The sequence below is a fragment of the Ovis aries genome, chromosome 8 (genome assembly GCF_016772045.2).
Source record: "Ovis aries strain OAR_USU_Benz2616 breed Rambouillet chromosome 8, ARS-UI_Ramb_v3.0, whole genome shotgun sequence".
In the NCBI taxonomy this organism is placed as follows: domain Eukaryota; kingdom Metazoa; phylum Chordata; class Mammalia; order Artiodactyla; family Bovidae; genus Ovis; species Ovis aries.
Window position 1 is genome coordinate 89,989,604 of NC_056061.1, and position 16,714 is coordinate 90,006,317.

Here is a 16,714-nt window from a genome sequence, read left to right on the forward strand (position 1 = left end):
TTGTCTTTAAGGAGGTGGTTCATCCTTTTTCCTATTTGAGTCATATTCACTTTGTGAACATGAGGTTTTTTTAATCCATTTTAAGGTGGGTTTTTTCTTCTCATATGTTAGAGACTCTTTCTCTATCTTATATTTCTTTCTTTCATGTAGGTTGGAAATGTTTCTTCCCCCAGTGTGTCACTTGTCTTTGGACTTTACTTATTGCCTTTTTTCCCCCCAAATGAAAGTTTATTTTTATGTAGACAAATTTATTTACATTTCTTAAATTGCCCTATGATGACATCTATCATTTTTAAAGTATGGGTTTCCATGAAGATGTTTATTATAGGATACAGGTTTCGAAAGCGGTGTGTGAACTGACTGTGCCTTCTAACACGGTGAAGATGAACCCAAACTGTCCCGAGAGTGCTCTCTGGTTATGGTGAGCCTGAAGGGAAGCGGGGCGCTGGGAGGGCTCTGCAGTTCCACTCACAGGAATCGGCCCAGCTCAGTGGACGCAGTGACGTCACCGTGTGCGTGCCTGAGAGAGTGGGCTGCCAGCTCTGTAGATGAGGGAAGTGGATTAGTCACGATGTGTCTGGACCAGGCTCCCCCGTCCCTGGGATTCTCCAGGCAAGAACACTGGAGTGGGGTGCCATTTCCTTCTCTAATGCATGAAAGTGAAAAGTGAAAGTGAAGTCGCTCAGTCGTGTCCGACTCTTAGCGACCCCGTGGACTGCAGCCTACCAGGCTCCTCCATCCATGGGATTTTCCAGGCAGGAGTACTGGAGTGGGGTGCCATTGCCTTCTCCAAAGTCAGGTCTAGACCATACTTAGTATGTTGGTAAAGGCCACTCACCCTCTGTCTCAGGTCTGCAGTGTTTCGGCCTCTGGGCTTGGTGAAGAGTCTGTCTTTACCGGCTGCACTGGGCCTGGCACTGCTGCCCGGCCTCTGTCTGGCCGCGGTGAGTGGGGCCGCTCCGGCTGCGGCTGGCAGGCCTCTCCTCGCGGAGGCTTCTCCTAACGGCGGGCTCCGGGGGTGGGGGCTCAGGAGTGCGGCTCCCGGGCTCCGGGGTTGCGCCGCAGGATGTTCCTGGACCGGTGATCTGTCCGGTGTTCCCTGCATTGCAAGACGGGTTCCTCACCACTGCACCACCAGGGAAGCCCTGATGAGTGCGTTTTACTGTGATTGTTCGGTTTGCAACCCTCTGTGCTTTATGCATTTAACACTTTTATTCTGAGAGCAGTGGCATAGGTCTCACCAGTCTGCTGGAGGACCCCGGACAAAGTTGGGGAGAACCCCCGGCCTAGACAGGTGGCCGTCTTTCACATCCCCAGTGCATATGGTGTGGTAGCTACTCAAATACAGAGATTAAAGATTTTCAGAGGACTGTGGGGAGAACTTCACTGTTCATCCCCTTGTGATGCTGACTAAGGGGTTAGGTAGGTTTCCGCTTTCACCGGCGTCTCCCAGCGGAACGCACGGGGAACCTGCCTCTGAAGCTGACGGTTGTAAGTAGACGGCTCACGGGAGCCTGCCTCGGAAGCTGATGGTTGTGAGTAGACGGTGCACGGGAGCCTGCCTCAGAATCTGACAGTTGTGAGTAGACTGTGCTGGCGGCCGTAACTGAGGCCTTTGAAAGCCATGTTTGCTGACCGGTGTTCACAGCAGGCTGTTTTCTGGCCGAGAATTGTCTTACTTACAACGCTTACGTGGATGGATACAGGGTGGTTTGTTAGCATTCATAAAGCGGTGATCTGCGTGCGTTCTTTGTGGGGTGTGTGTGTTGGGGTCAGTTTTTTAGACCAGAAAACTCTGAAATCTTCCCCTGAAAGGTGACTTTTCCCACGTTCAGTGAGCTTGCTCCACCTCGGCTCTGGTGATGTTAAGAGAACGGTGGTTGGCTCACCTCGAGAAGGCGTGCACTGGGATGTGTGAGAGAGCGTGCCTTTGTTTCCAGACAAGGAGCCGTACCAGAATCACTGGATCACGCAGACCTGTGAGGCGTGTGTGGTGGATCACGGTCCCGGCTCGCCCCCGAACCCAGATGAGTGGGTTCAGTCCAGAGCGTGTAGCCAGGCTCACCCCTTTGTTTGGTTTCCGGCTGCAAGTAACAGTCATGTTCACGCAGTCCTGCGGTCTGTAAGTGCGCAGTAGCACCATGTCTGAGAAAAGAGCGTACCTGCCTCCGTTGCAGAACACTTCAGTGCTGAGCAGGGCTAGCCGTCCGTCATGTGACACTCGGCGAGCCTCAGCCCCTCCGTTTGTAGAAACCCAGCGCCCGCGCGGCACGGTGAGGCGCCCCGGGGGCAGGCTGTGTGCAGCGGGGGGCACGTTCCCTGGGAGGGGTGGGCGAAGGTCCGCTCCAGACGGTGCTGAGCCTTCGGGAGCATCCGTCCTAAAGAAGTTATAGGTAATACAATGCATATAGTTTTAAAAAGTGCTCTTCAGTACTGGTTTAAAAACAGTTTAAGAAGTAGTTTATACAGGTTTAAAAAATAGTATTGATGCGACTTTAAAAACCCGTAGTCAGGTGTTTTGCCCATTCTCTACCTAAACTGTTGGCATTCGAATGCTGCTGCTGGTTTAACTGTGTGAGTACATGGCCATCATCTGGCTGATGGCTTCATGCAGAGTAATGTTTGTGTTTTGAAGGCACACAGCTGTCTTGGAGGAAGCAGCCTTGGGAATGAGGTGTGTGTATGAGATAAAGCAGTGGTCCTGTAAACGAGGGGATTGGAAAGGTGATTGCCTGTTGCAGGTAGCGTTGTTGGGCTACAGGCTGGGACCTGGTTTTCCTAGAAATGCTGGAAGCAGTGAGAAGAATGCGAACAGAGCCTGGTTATTAGCCTGTTTAAGCTCTGAAGCAGGTGGTTCTCGGTAGCTTGAACAGAAGGAAATTTGGGGCTGTCCTGGTTTGGATAAGAAGACCGATTGATTATCAGTTTCATTGACTAATGAGGTATTGGTAAAATATTGAAAAGCAAACCTCTGTGCGTCTTTGCTCCTCGTTTTGACTGTGTGTGTAATTTCTTAACGAGCCTTCTCTCTCTCTCTTTTTTGGTCTTGTATTCCTTCTGATAAACACAAGAACACTTCTGTTTAAAGAGTGGTAACGCAACCCCGAGCAGGATTCATTACTGTTGTGGTGACCGTGGGCGATCGTGTTTCTCGGGGAAGACTGTATCTGAAGGTGAGGATGTGCCTTTAGGTAGAAAGCAGGCGGTTTTCCTGTCGGGAAAAGTGACCGCTGAGGAAAGGAGCCGAGTGGGCGGTCTGTCAGGTCGCCCCGCCTTTCGGTGCCTGGAGCTGCAGTGCTGGCTGCGGAGCACCGGCCGCGGGTCACGCCGCTGGCCCTGGAGGGACTGGGGGCCAGGAGGCAGCGCTGGGGGCGGGGAGTGGGGGGCGGGGCGGGGCGCTGGCCGCCGGGCGGCTGTGTGCTGGCGCCTCGCGCTTGGCCTCCCTGGACCTTCTTTGTCCCCCCTGCGCAGTGGGCATGATGGCAGCACCTGCCTCTTAGTCTGGGGAATTAAATGCTGAAGACCGTCCGCACCTGGCACATGATGGCCTGTAACATTCGTTAGTTACGATTATTATTGGTTGGTAGCTTGGTCACTGCCTGCCCAGTTTAACGTTCAGGAACTTGATTTTATGTCTTCTCAGCTTTGACAAAATTCTGTAGACTTATGCACACTGGCCGAAACTGGCTGAATAATTGAGCAGAAAGCTGACGTGTTCCCTTATTAAGGGGCTCGCCCAGTAACGACTCTGCTTAGCTGATCCAGTGTGATGTTACGGAGGCCTGGCAAACTGAACTGCTAGTTACTTATTAATGCTTATTTAGTGCAAATCGAATCAAAGGTAGTTTTTGATAGTCCTCTTTATTTAGGCTTGATCGAGCCTGGAGAATTGTTTCCTTAAGAGCATCGTAGAGAGGTTTCTTAAAATGACTATCAGCCTGATTTTTGGCTGTTTGGCCTGGGCCACACACAGGCAACTCCTGACTTGCTTTCTCAGCTGCCACCCTGTGCCCATACCCAGCTTCACCCCGGCGTCTGTGGTTCGGGTTGTCCTTCCCATACAGCCCTGATCCTTGCGTTCCCAGCCCAGGGTGGGGGTACACAGGGGCGGGTGACCCGCAGCAGAGTCGGGTGGACCCAGGAGGAACCCAGGGGCTGGAAATGTGTCTGAAGGTGTCTTTGTCCAGTTTAATTTTCAAATAGGCCGTTAAGCCCACGCTAATACTCCCTGTCCCTTCAGGTGAAGACTCGTTAGATGGTGCCTTTCCGGGAAGGGCAGGCTGGCAGGTTGGGATGTGGATAGTAGTGGTCGTGAGGGTCTCTGAAGCCGCAGGGACCTCTGCGAGGAGGAGGGTGAGGGGGCTCCCCTGCCTGCTCTTAGGGTGGAGGTGGCTCTGGATGCTTGAGGATGTGGGAAGACGTGTAGGGGGAGGGGAGGGGAGCTTTGAGGACTCCCGCCGAGGCGCTCTTGGTGCCCGGGCGGTGCAGGTAGCCTCGGGGTTGGGAGTGTCCGGGGAGGTCTGCAGGGAGCTGTGCTTTGTTCAGGAAGTCCCGGGGGGCATAGTATCGTCTGGTAAGGTGTGGCCCACCAGATAGGCACGGGTGCTCTGTGCCGCAGCAGGCCCCTGCCCCTGGGTGTGAACTCCTGAGTCTTGGTATTGCGGTGGCAGCAAGTGTTGCCTAAATAAAACCTGTGATTGATTGAAAAAGCAGAGGGGCCCTGGGAAGGACCCGCCCAAGGTCCTGTGTGTGGGCTTTGGCTTCCCGCGGAGTGGTCTTTGGTTGGCATCTGTTGTACTTTTCTCTGGAAGTAAGATTATTAAAAAACAAAGAATTTTAAGAAAAATCCACATTGTGCCTGTTGATCTGGGGCGAGTAGTTCATACTGAAAATACTTACATTCAGCCAAAGTGAGTTTCCATTCATTCACATTCATGCTGGGGTTGGCCTTAGCGTTTTTTGCCCCTTTGAAATCTCGGGACAGATGGGCCCTCAGGGTCAGACGGGTGTGGACCTCGGAGTTCACTGCATCCAGGCTTAATTCTGGACTTGCTTTGATCCTGCTTGGACGGGATACTCAGGCTTTGTGAGTTTTAGTGGCCAGATCTTGAGGCTGGGGTTTGATCGAAGCATCTGCTTCACTGGGTGGTTATGAAGACTTGACCAAGCGGTGCCTGGCTCTAGCTGAGGGCCCTGGTCTGAGTGGCAGCTGCTGCTGACATGGGTGCTCTGCCGCCGGACCTGACGCTTGAGCCACGCGGGGAGAGGCTCGCCCCAAGTCACTTGACTAAGTTTGAAGACGTCTCTTTTTTATAGGCTGTCGTTTTTTCAAAGATGTATCATTTCATTCTCCTTTCAGGATTTGGAGTTCCACGGAGTGATGAGGTTTTATTTTCAAGATAAAGCCGCCGGGAACTTCGCCACGAAATGCATCCGGGTGTCCAGCACCGCCACCACGCAGGACGTGCTGGAGACGCTGGCCGAGAAGTTCCGCCCCGACATGCGCATGCTGTCGTCACCCAAGTACTCCCTGTACGAGGTGCACGTCAGCGGAGGTCAGTGTGCAGGGCGGCCGCGGGCGCCGTCCTCGCCGCGGTGCGCTCGCTTCCCTGGGGCCCAGCTCCACTGCTGCCCCGGCGTGTTCCGAGGGAGCCGTGAAACAGATGGCAGAGCTCGAGTGTGTCTGTGAGGTGTCCCAGCAGGTTCCTCGCAGGTGCAGTTTGGGGGGTTGCTTTCTTCTCCAGAGATGAGGAGTGCAGTGTTTCATACTTGAATTCTCCAGGTCTGGAACCTACTTCGATGATACACGGGGCTGCTTGACTTTGCAGAAATGCTTCGTGTAACTCTATTTGTAGATTATAGTGCTACAGCCAGAAATAGCCCATTGTTGTGTGAGTGTGGACCATCAGTCTTGCTGTAGCGTCTTTGTTCTGTGGAACAGGAACCGTGTTCTTGGGAAGAACAGGCGTCGTGAGGAAACTCTTTCTGCTCCTTGTTTTAAGGTTTGATATGTATGCTGTGTATCATGTGGCAGTTTAGGTTGAACTGATGAGGAATGTAGAAGTGTTTAAATTTTTATGAGTGCTTTGGAAATACTGAGTCACCTGCAAAAAAAAAAAAAGATAGCAAAATCCAGTTAATGTTGTAAACAAAGAACTACAGATAGCACGAACATTATTTCAATCCTATTTAAGTTCTAGCCGCAAAACCTGCTTGAACATTATTTTATTTAGTTAGTTTTCTTCCTGAAGTATAGCTTTCTTTGCCTGAAATTGGGCTTGGATTTTTGTAGTGTGTGGAATTTGGTTATCACCACATACTGCCAGCATTCTATTAGGTGGGCCATATCTGTTTATCACTCTTACAAGTTCACTGGGGTATCACCTGCATACATCGTACCTAGACTAAATTTGACAGGAGAGGATCTTCCCGATTTTAGATGTTTTCTCTGAGGCTGAGTTTTCCTTTCACCTTGGAATCTTTGTGCGTAGCATACAGAGAGGAGGATAGTATTTCTCATCTTTCCCACGCTTCTTTCTGCACCGTTGGTCATTTGAACACCACCACGTGAGGTCTTTGGAATGATATCTACGGTTGGGATTTGAGATCTAAAAATGGAATGGGCTTCATTATTTTTTTTCTAAGAATATTTTCTCCTTAAACTTCCTTTGCTAGATCTGTTTTCAGTTGAAAAGTAAGCTGTGTTACTTGTGTGGGATGAAGACACCAGGAAGGTGTGTGTGTAAAGAAGCACGTGTCTGTGCCCCAGCCCCAGCCCTGGCCCCTTGGTGATGCTCAGCCAGGCTGGCCCACCTGTGTCCTGCAGCTTCGTGTGGCTCCAGCAGGGCCTCAGAGAGGAGGACACCGTGGGTGTGAGCCCTCAGAGGAGTGGGCCCAGTGTGGGGCCTCAGTCTTTTTCGCGTCACAGAGCCCGTAGTGTGTCAGGAATTTTTTGTGGCATCCCCAGGCCAAAGGAAATATTTAACACTTTATTTTACTGCGTAGATCCAGACAAGTTCATAAGGATTTATGTTCTTAACAGCTTGCTGGTTATTTGGGAAAGTAGTACACGTAAAAGGAAAACTGGTGGTTTCATTCCGTTCCCAGCCACAGTTGCTCCCTGATGGGGGGCGTGCCTCCTGGGCGCACCCTGCCCCACTCCTGGGTGGAGGCAGCATCCCCATCTCCTGGTTTCCACAGTGCTGTGGCAAACGCACCTGACACAGGTGGGACGCCCACCGGAGAGACAGTGCCCAGCCTCGCAGGGACCAGCGGTTCCTGCCATGTCTGGCAGGTTCAGCGCGTGCTCCCTGGATGGGTGACATGTGCCTAGTGAGCCCCTGGCACCTCAGCCCGTGTGGGGACGGAGCGCTGGCCCAGTGCTGTGGAAATGCCTCTCGCAGCCCTTTTCCACGTTAGAATTTCTTGTGTGAAGTCAGTTGGGAAACTAAAGGCTTTTGCTCTTCTAACTCGAGCAGAAGATACTGTAGATAGTAGCAGAGCCCTGACTGTATCTGCATGAAGTTGTCGGGCACCCGTGATCTAGACTGTAGACACTAGCAGGGGCCTGACTGTATCTGCTTGAAGTTGTCAGGCAAACGTGATGTAGACTGTAGACTGTAGCAGGGCCCTGACTGTATCTGCATGGAGTCGTCAGGCACACCTAATGTAGACTGTAGCAGGGCCCTGACTGTATCTGCATGGAGTCGTCAGGCACACCTGATGTAGACTGTAGCAGGGCCCTGACTGTATCTGCGTGGAGTCGTCAGGCACACCTGATGTAGACTGTAGCAGGGCCCTGACTGTATCTGCATGGAGTCGTCAGGCACACCTGATGTAGACTGTAGCAGGGCCCTGACTGTATCTGCATGAAGTCGTCAGGCACAGGTGATGTAGACTGTAGCAGGGCCCTGACTGTATCTGCATGAAGTCGTCAGGCACATGTGATATAGACTGTAGCAGGGCCCTGACTGTATCTGCATGAAGTCGTCAGGCACAGGTGATGTAGACTGTAGCAGGGCCCTGACTGTTTCTGCATGAAGTCGTCAGGCACACGTGATGTAGACTGTAGCAGGGCCCTGACTGTATCTGCATGAAGTCGTCAGGCACAGGTGATATAGACTGTAGCAGGGCCCTGACTGTATCTGCATGAAGTCGTCAGGCACAGGTGATGTAGACTGTAGCAGGGCCCTGACTGTTTCTGCATGAAGTCGTCAGGCACACGTGATGTAGACTGTAGCAGGGCCCTGACTGTATCTGCATGAAGTCGTCAGGCACATGTGATATAGACTGTAGCAGGGCCCTGACTGTATCTGCATGGAGTCATCAGGCACACCTAATGTAGACTGTAGCAGGGCCCTGAGTGTATCTGCATGGAGTCGTCAGGCACACGTGATATAGACTGTAGACTGTAGCAGGGCCCTGACTGTATCTGCATGGAGTTTTCAGGCACAGGTGATGTAGACTGTAGACAGTAGCAGGGCCCTGACTGTATCTGGATGGAGTCGTCAGGCACACCTAATGTAGACTGTAGCAGGGCCCTGACTGTATCTGCATGAAGTCGTCAGGCACATGTGATATAGACTGTAGCAGGGCCCTGACTGTATCTGCATGAAGTCGTCAGGCACAGGTGATGTAGACTGTAGTAGGGCCCTGGCTGTTTCTGCATGGAGTCGTCAGGCACACATGATGTAGACTGTAGACTGTAGCAGGGCCCTGACTGTATCTGCATGGAGTCGTCAGGCACACCTAATGTAGACTGTAGCAGGGCCCTGGCTGTATCTGCATGGAGTCGTCAGGCACACGTGATGTAGACTGTAGGCTGTAGCAGGGCCCTGACTGTATCTGGATGGAGTCGTCAGGCACAGGTGATGTAGACTGTAGCAGGGCCCTGGCTGTTTCTGCATGGAGTCGTCAGGCACACGTGATGTAGACTGTAGACCGTAGCAGGGCCCTGACTGTTTCTGCATGGAGTTTTCAGGCACAGGTGATGTAGACTGTAGACAGTAGCAGGGCCCTGACTGTATCTGTATGGAGTCATCAGGCACACGTGATGTAGACTGTAGACTGTAGTAGGGTCCTGACTGTTTCTGCATGGAGTTGTCAGGCACAGGTGATGTAGAGTGTAGCAGGGCCCTGGCTGTATCTGCATGGAGTCATCAGGCACACGTGATGTAGACTGTAGACACTAGCAGGGCCCTGAATGTATCTGCATGAAGTTGTCAGGCACACGTGATGTAGACTGTAGACTGTAGACTGTAGCAGGGCCCTGACTGTATCTGCATGAAGTCATCAGGCACAGGTGATGTAGACTGTAGTAGGGCCCTTGCTGTTTCTGCATGGAGTCGTCAGGCACACATGATGTAGACTGTAGCAGGGCCCTGGCTGTATCTGCATGGAGTCGTCAGACACACGTGATGTAGACTGTAGACTGTAGCAGGGCCCTGACTGTATCTGCATGGAGTCGTCAGGCACAGGTGATGTAGACTGTAGTAGGGCCCTGGCTGTTTCTGCATGGAGTCGTCAGGCACATGTGATGTAGACTGTAGTAGGGCCCTGGCTGTTTCTGCATGGAGTCGTCAGGCACACGTGATATAGACTGTAGCAGGGCCCCGACTTATTTATCTTCATGCAGTTGTCTGGCACATATGTTTCAGGGCAGCTCCCTCTGTGCAGTTTTACAATTTAGACTGAATATTGGTTCTCTAAAAACGTGCTATGAGGGATTTCAACCCAGTGCACATTTTGCCACCTGATCAACTTGGTAATTTTGGTTTGAAGCAGGAATTTCCAACTTCTCGGCCCAGTCTCGAGTTATTACTCTTTTCTCATATCTTCTGTTGATACAATAGTACTTCAGAGTTTGTTTGTTTTGTATTCTGGTAGTTAACATTGCTGTTGGTCTGTAACGTTTACTGAGAGCCTCTGTAAATCTTTTCAGTCCATCCGGTTGATCCCGCCTCCTTTTCCACAGTGATTGCCCATCTTTGCTGCCCTCGGCCTGGATAATCGTTGCCAGCTCTCACCTCCTAGAATGTGGTCAGGTGTGGGGGCTCTCAGGGGGCTGCCAGGAGCTTTTTAGATTTCAAATAAGGAAGGAAGAAGACTCTTAGCCCTTTATCTAGAGAACGGTGGGGTGGTGCTTGCTGGGGGGAGGGGTGTGAGTGTGGAGCGCTGAGCGTTTTGGAGCAGGAGTCGGGACGGGGGAGGAGAAGCGCAGGGGTCACGCCAGGACGGATGCTGGTGGGGCAGGGCCACGTCTCGTCGGCACTTAACGCTGAGGTGAGAAGAGCCTCATCCATCAGTGGAACGTCTCGTTTTCCAGTTGTATCTGAGAGAACTTGATTTACAGAAATAAACATATAGCAAGGCCCTACGTGTATTTTTTTCCTAGCCCATGTATATTTCTCGTATTTTCCCGGTTAGATTCTAAATGTGGTCAGAAGTTGTGCCTGGCCATCTCTGGCACTGGACACGTGGTAGCTCTACGTACAGTAGCACCAAAATCCTGAATTCGTCATTGAAACGGTCACTTCCACATGAGAGGAATTGAACTGCATTCAGTCTATCAGTAAGGAATGAAGGTTGCAAGACGTTTTCCGTCTGTAAAGTTTACTGTGTATCAGAATGTTGTGATGTTGTATTGACCAGTGCCATTAAGTAACCATGGTGTTTTGTTTGTTTGTTTTCTTTCATGCTGTGAAGAAGAAAGAAGATTGGATATAGATGAGAAACCCCTGGTTGTGCAGCTGAATTGGAATAAAGATGACCGAGAGGGCAGGTTTGTCCTTAAGAATGAGAACGATGCCGTTCCTGCAAAGGTGAGAGCCGGGGGACTCGCTGAAGCTGTTCCAGGGCCGCCTCTGACTGGGGGTCCCAGGGCTCATTCTCCTCTTCGCTTCTCTCCCTAAACTGCCCTTTCACCTTCCTCCTGGAAAGTACTGTAAGAGTAGCCCAGCTTCTCCCTGCTTCATCTTCTATTTCATGAAATAATCCCAAATATTATTATTCTCTCCTTTTCAAAGGATTATGTAAACTGTTGTCACTCAGAGACTTCATGATCAAGGAATCAGCTTCAGGTTTTTTTCCCCAAAATTACAAAGTCAAAATATGTTTTAATAAGAATCAAAAGGGAAAATAAAACTTGAATGACCTATTTACATGTGAACTTTCAGATACAGCTTAATAGTAAGGCATGTTTAAGACCTTTTTCGCATTATTGTATGGAAAGTCACTACTTTGTAAACTTGCTCGAGTTTCTCTCGGTGCTGTAATAGAGTGAGTCTGAAACTTTCCCAGCTAATGAGACTGGAATTCCTGTGCCGCTGTTCTTTCCATGTGGAATACTATGAAATATAGCTTTAAAATGATTATAATTCTGTTTCGAGTCAGCTGGCCTCTTACAGACTAGAGTTCAGTGTTGACAAGTGATAGCAAAGGCAGAGGTTAAGGGTATTTTGAGAAAAATCTTACATTGAATTTCCCAGTAGATCTGGGAAAAGGGCCGCCGTTTGCTTCTGGCGGCAGTTTGCAGTGTCTGTGTGACGTCAGCGTCCCATGTGGAAGATCCAGACACACAGCTGTGCTCCCGGGACTTGTCACCTTTGCGGTAAACACTTACAAAGTCAGAATGGATAACTTTTTTCTGCCACAGGAGCCTGGCTGGCTACAGTCCATGGATTCGAAAAGAGAAAAGAGTCAGACACCACTGAGCGACTAACCACGTGATTTCAGCTGGTGTGCCTTTTGGTGGGGCCCCGGGTCCCGCTGAGTGTACAGTAGAGCCCTTCTTAGGGTCGGGACGACTGGATGGGGCCCAGGCAGCTTGCATGGAGATGGAGGTGCTTGCCGGCACAGCTAAAGGCAGTTTTCTTTCCCCATAAAATAATCTTGTATTTTTTTTTATTCTTTACCAGCCAGCCTATTAAGTCATATAAAAAATAATTTGTTTCTGTGTCTTCTGCATGCAGGTCATGTTGTAAATTAAGAATAAGCAAAAAAAAAAAAGATCTGGAAAAGAAATTAGAAGTTTTTGTGTAAACACAATACTTAACAACTTTGCTTCATAAAAGCCAATTTTTTAGGGCTATTCTTGACATTTCTTCTGACATTAAAGGAAACAGCTATAAAGTAGATAATATTTCAAATGGTTATTTCTGTATTTCCACTAGGTTCCATCCATTTAAGTTACTAATTATTTGGATTTTTATTTATTAAAAATGATAAGCTGGTGTGATTCCCACCCGTTTTCTTAGTGGGTTTGGGTTTTCTTGTGTGCTTGCTTCTCTGGTTATCGGTTTGAATGTAGGTGAAATTTTCACTCGGTAAAATGAGATCTTGAGCGTGTAAGTGTGGATCGGTATACTCGCGTGCCCGCTGGCACAGTTGAGACAAAGCCCATCTCTCATCCCAGGCCTTCCCTGCCCCAGTGGCTGTTTCCGGCTGTAGCGTGTGAGATGCAGTTAGATCCCCATAGATGGTTCTCTGTGATTCTGTGTCGGAGCAGTGGAGTGATAATGTTGCTTTTATCAGAAGGCTCAAAGTAACGGACCTGAAAAGCAGGAAAAAGAAGGTGTTATCCAGAACTTCAAGAGAACTCTCTCAAAGAAGGAAAAGAAGGAAAAAAAGAAGAGAGAAAAAGAGGCAGTGAGACAGGCGTCTGATAAAGATGATAGACCTTTTCCTGGGGATGATATGTAAGTCAATTGTGGAAATATTCCTGTTTCTTTGTGTTCTAAGCCAAATGTTTTTAACGCAGCAGGCCTCCTTAAACTCCAAGATAAATGGGGGAGGGGTGACTTCAGCTCAGTGACCAGCGTGCCCTGGCTCTGCATGCCGAGGGGAGCCAGGCGTCTGCTGAGCAGCACGTGTTGCTAACGTTGCCAGTCTGCGGTGCTTGCTCATCTTAGCATGGGGAACCCACGAACGGGGCTGCTTTTCCCGGTGAACCATGGGGTCAGATTCTCATCATCCCTGCCTCCCTTCCCTTCCCTCTCTGCTGTTCCGGTCCTTAAGGCAGCAGTGGTTTCTCAGACACCTCGGATACGCTTAACGCCTGATCGGAGGTTGGCAAGACTGGTGAAAAGCTGGTGTCCCCGTCTCAGCTCAGAGGCGCCATCAGGACCACCCAGCCCCTCCCCTTCCTTCCTGTGCACCATCCCCAGCACAGGTGTGCTCACCTGTCTGAAGGGACTTGTGCCTCTGATCTCAGAGCTGAGGGGGTAACAGAAGGGAGGCGTGAGGAGAACCTGGCCTCTGTGTAGCCTCATGGGTTTTCAGGTCAGTCAGTTCGTTCCATCATCAGATGCTTTTTCCAAGGCTGCCTCCTCGTCTTGGTGTTGACTGCATCCACTCCAGCGAACGTCCTTGTTTCTACAGTTTTGAGGACTTGTTTGACTATTTCCTTAGGAAATATTCCGGAAGAGTGGCTCAGAGACACTGTGGCATGCTTGTGTTGCCAGACAAGGGTCTCCAGCCCGCGGGCCCCTCGTGCCTCCCTTAGGACTGGCGAGTGTAACAGAGCAGTGTCTGATCCCTGCGGTGTGTGGGAGCGTGTCAGCGCAGCTGGCTTCACCATTAGCACGGCCGTTGCCTCTGCACGCTTGTTAACCGCTTCTGCGCTTCTGCTGCAGTGACATCATCTTTTCCCATATTTTGATTGATTCTAAGTGTCCCATGTGTCTTGAGGATGTTAACCAGTGTCAGTGAAGGATGTTTACTTTAGAGTGGAGTTGGAGGCCATTGTAGATTGCACCAGAGTGGATTTAGATCTTAACCTGTTAGGCAGAGATGCCTGTGTGATGAGCATGAACTCCTGAGTATAGTATGTTACATAGTGAGGCTCTACTCAGTGTATTCATGCCAGAGGAGGAACTTGCACGCATGGCTTGCTCACATGTGAAAAGTATCAAGGAAGAGGAGAGTTTAAGACTGAGGCTACAGTCATTCTGTTAATTTAGTGTACAGGGTGATCAATGTTTGTGTTAAGAAAGTAGGCTACTTAAAATGAGTTAAGTTCAACAATAGATTCAAAGCTTAACTGATTTGATGAAATTATTTTATGATTTTTATGACATCTTTCAAGTATATATATCAAAATTTAGTCAAGTATATTGAAAGTGAAGGTGAAGTCGCTCAGTCGTGTCCGACTCTTTGTGACCCCATAGACTGTAGCCTACCAGGCTCCTCTGTCCATGGGATTTTCCAGGCAAGAGTACTGGAGTGGGTTGCCATTTCCTTCTCCAGAGGATCTTCCCTACCCAGGGATCGAAGCCGGGTCTCCCGAATTGTAGGCAGATGCTGTACCGTCTGAGCCACCAGGGAAGCCCTGTATTAGTCTTACCTAAATATTTAGTTTTGAACTCATCCTTCTCTACACTTAGACTCATTGTAGGAACTTTGGGAGCTATTTCCTTTTTCAGTCTTTCAGTTGTTAAAGAATCATGCCATTTGATTCCTCAAGACTTACTGGGTCACAAAGAGTTGGACATGATTGAGTGAGCATGCACACATAATTATAAGACAGATTTTTGCTAATGTGTATTCAGTTCTTTGTTTCTTGTGGTTGCAATGCTGTAACACTTACTTAATCTCTTTGAGATAGAGAAACCTTGTAGAAATAACTGAAATTATTTTCTTTGTTTTATTAATGAATACTCAATTAAGTTCTGTAAACAACTATAAAATTTTAATTAGGAGTTTCTGCCTAGTTCAGCAGTTTAGTTTGTACCGAGAGAAACTTTATCTGTCCTAATTAGACCAGGGCAGGGCAGAACTGCTCAGGGTTCTGGAGCGGCTGGAAGACCCGCGCCCTGTGAGTCGGGTGCGAGCAGTGAGCCTGTCTCTAATGTAACCTCGTGTGTCTTGTTCCTCCCTCTCTCCCCACAGTGAGAATTCTCGCCTGGCCGCTGAGGTCTACAAAGACATGCCTGAGACCAGCTTTACGCGAACCATCTCCAACCCTGAGGTGGTCATGAAGCGGCGGCGGCAGCAGAAGCTGGAGAGGAGGATGCAGGAGTTCCGGAGCTCGGACGGGCGGCCAGACTCGGGTACAGGCCCCGCGCCGCCCCGCTTATCCCTGACGCGAGTGCTGCCGACACGCCTGACGCGCGCCGCGCCCGCTGCTGTGCTTGACACGAGTGCTGCCGTCTAGGGACGCGCCTGACGCGCGCCGCGTCCGCTTATCCCTGACGCGAGTGCTGCCGGCTAGGGACGCGCCTGACGTGCGCCGTCGTCTAGTGACGCTCCTGACGCACGCCGCGTCCGCTTATCCCTGACGCGAGTGCTGCCGGCTAGGGACGCGCCTGACGTGCGCCGTCGTCTAGGGGCGCGCCTGATGCGCACTGACGTCTAGTGACGCTCCTGACGCACGCCGCACCCGCTGCTGCGCTTGACGCGAGTGCTGCCGGCTAGGGACGCGCCTGACGCGCGCCGTCGTCTAGGGATGCGCCTGATGCGCGCTGACGTCTAGGGACGCGCCTGACGCGCGCCGTCGTCTAGTGACGCGCCTGACGCACGCCGCGCCCGCTGCTGCGCTTGACAGGAGTGTTGTCTAGGGACGCGCCTGACGCGCGCTGCGCCCGCTGCTGCGCTTGACGCGAGTGCTGCCGGCTAGGGACGCGCCTGATGCGCGCTGACGTCTAGTGACGCGCCTGACGCGCGCTGCGCCCGCTGCTGCGCTTGACGCGAGTGCTGCCGGCTAGGGACGCGCCTGACGCGCGCCGTCGTCTAGGGACGCGCCTGACGCACGCCGCGCCCGCTGCTGCGCTTGACGCGAGTGCTGCCGGCTAGGGACGCGCCTGACGTGTGTGAATAAGTGTGGTAAAGTCACAAGTTAGTTGTTCAGTAGTTTCGCTTGTGAGGAAAGAGTCGTTTGCTCAGAAAGTCTCCGTATCAGAAGGCTGTGTCACTGACGCGGCGTTCCCTGAAAATGTCGCGCCGGGTAGGTCGTCGGCTCTGGCTCTCCTGCGGGGCCACGGTGAGGTGCCTCGGAGGCGGGCGTCGTCAGCCTTTCCTGGGGCGATTAGGGCCCTTACGAGCTGAGTCTTCGTTATGTGATTCATGGGAATTGTAGTGTCGGCGACTCAAAAAACTAGGGTGCTGAGAGACTTCTTCTGTACATAATTTAATAGATGGCTTTCGAGACCTGTCCTGTCCTGTTCCAGCAGGGATTTGAAATGGCTAAAAATATCTGCGTGGAAAAGAAGGAGGAAGAGAGGAACTGCAAAGACGAGGAAGGAAAAATGTGAAAGTTTTAGGGAAAATGTCGAAAAAGTGCAAGCTCGGGGCTTATCAGGAGAATGCTTCCAGTCTAGCCCGGGCCTCAGATCCGGCGGCTGCTCTGAGAGCGGAGCAGAGGGTCCACGTGAGGGGCTGCGGTTGGAAGCAGGCGCCCGTGTCGGCCGTGAGCGCGGCCCTGGAAGGGCGGACTCTGAGCGGTCATGGGCGGCGGCCGTAAGGAGGGAGGGGAGGGGCAAGCGCCAGCAGAGGGAAGGAAGGGCGCCAGCGCCTGGCGGGGTTTTCTGAGGAGGGGAGCCCTTCAGGATGACACCCTGTTTTCAGCTGGATGGCTGCAGGTCTGCGGGGTGAAGGGACGTCTGGAGGGGAAGCCCAGATTCACTCGTGTGTCTTGGGAGCAGCTGCCAGCTTGGTGACTGAGAACCGGTCAGTGGTGTCACTGGGCATGGAAGAGACGGTGCAGGTAATACAGACCTGG

General features: G+C 51.2%; 1 protein-coding gene across 19 annotated transcripts in view; it reads left to right on the forward strand.

Annotated features, from left to right (window-relative positions):
- The window catches only part of AFDN (afadin, adherens junction formation factor), a 110,937-nt gene that overhangs the window by 24,421 nt on the left and 69,802 nt on the right, over window positions 1-16,714 (forward strand). For 10 of the 19 annotated variants that reach the window (XM_042253722.1, XM_042253732.1, XM_042253723.1 and 7 more), the window contains exons 2-5: window positions 5,360-5,555; window positions 10,705-10,820; window positions 12,532-12,695; window positions 14,887-15,047. In XM_042253722.1, the coding sequence (XP_042109656.1) occupies window positions 5,360-5,555; window positions 10,705-10,820; window positions 12,532-12,695; window positions 14,887-15,047 (637 nt within the window). The remainder of the gene's footprint in view (window positions 1-5,359; window positions 5,556-10,704; window positions 10,821-12,531; window positions 12,696-14,886; window positions 15,048-16,714) is intronic. The other 9 variants (XM_042253724.1, XM_042253733.1, XM_042253734.1 and 6 more) reach the window with 3 other exon arrangements.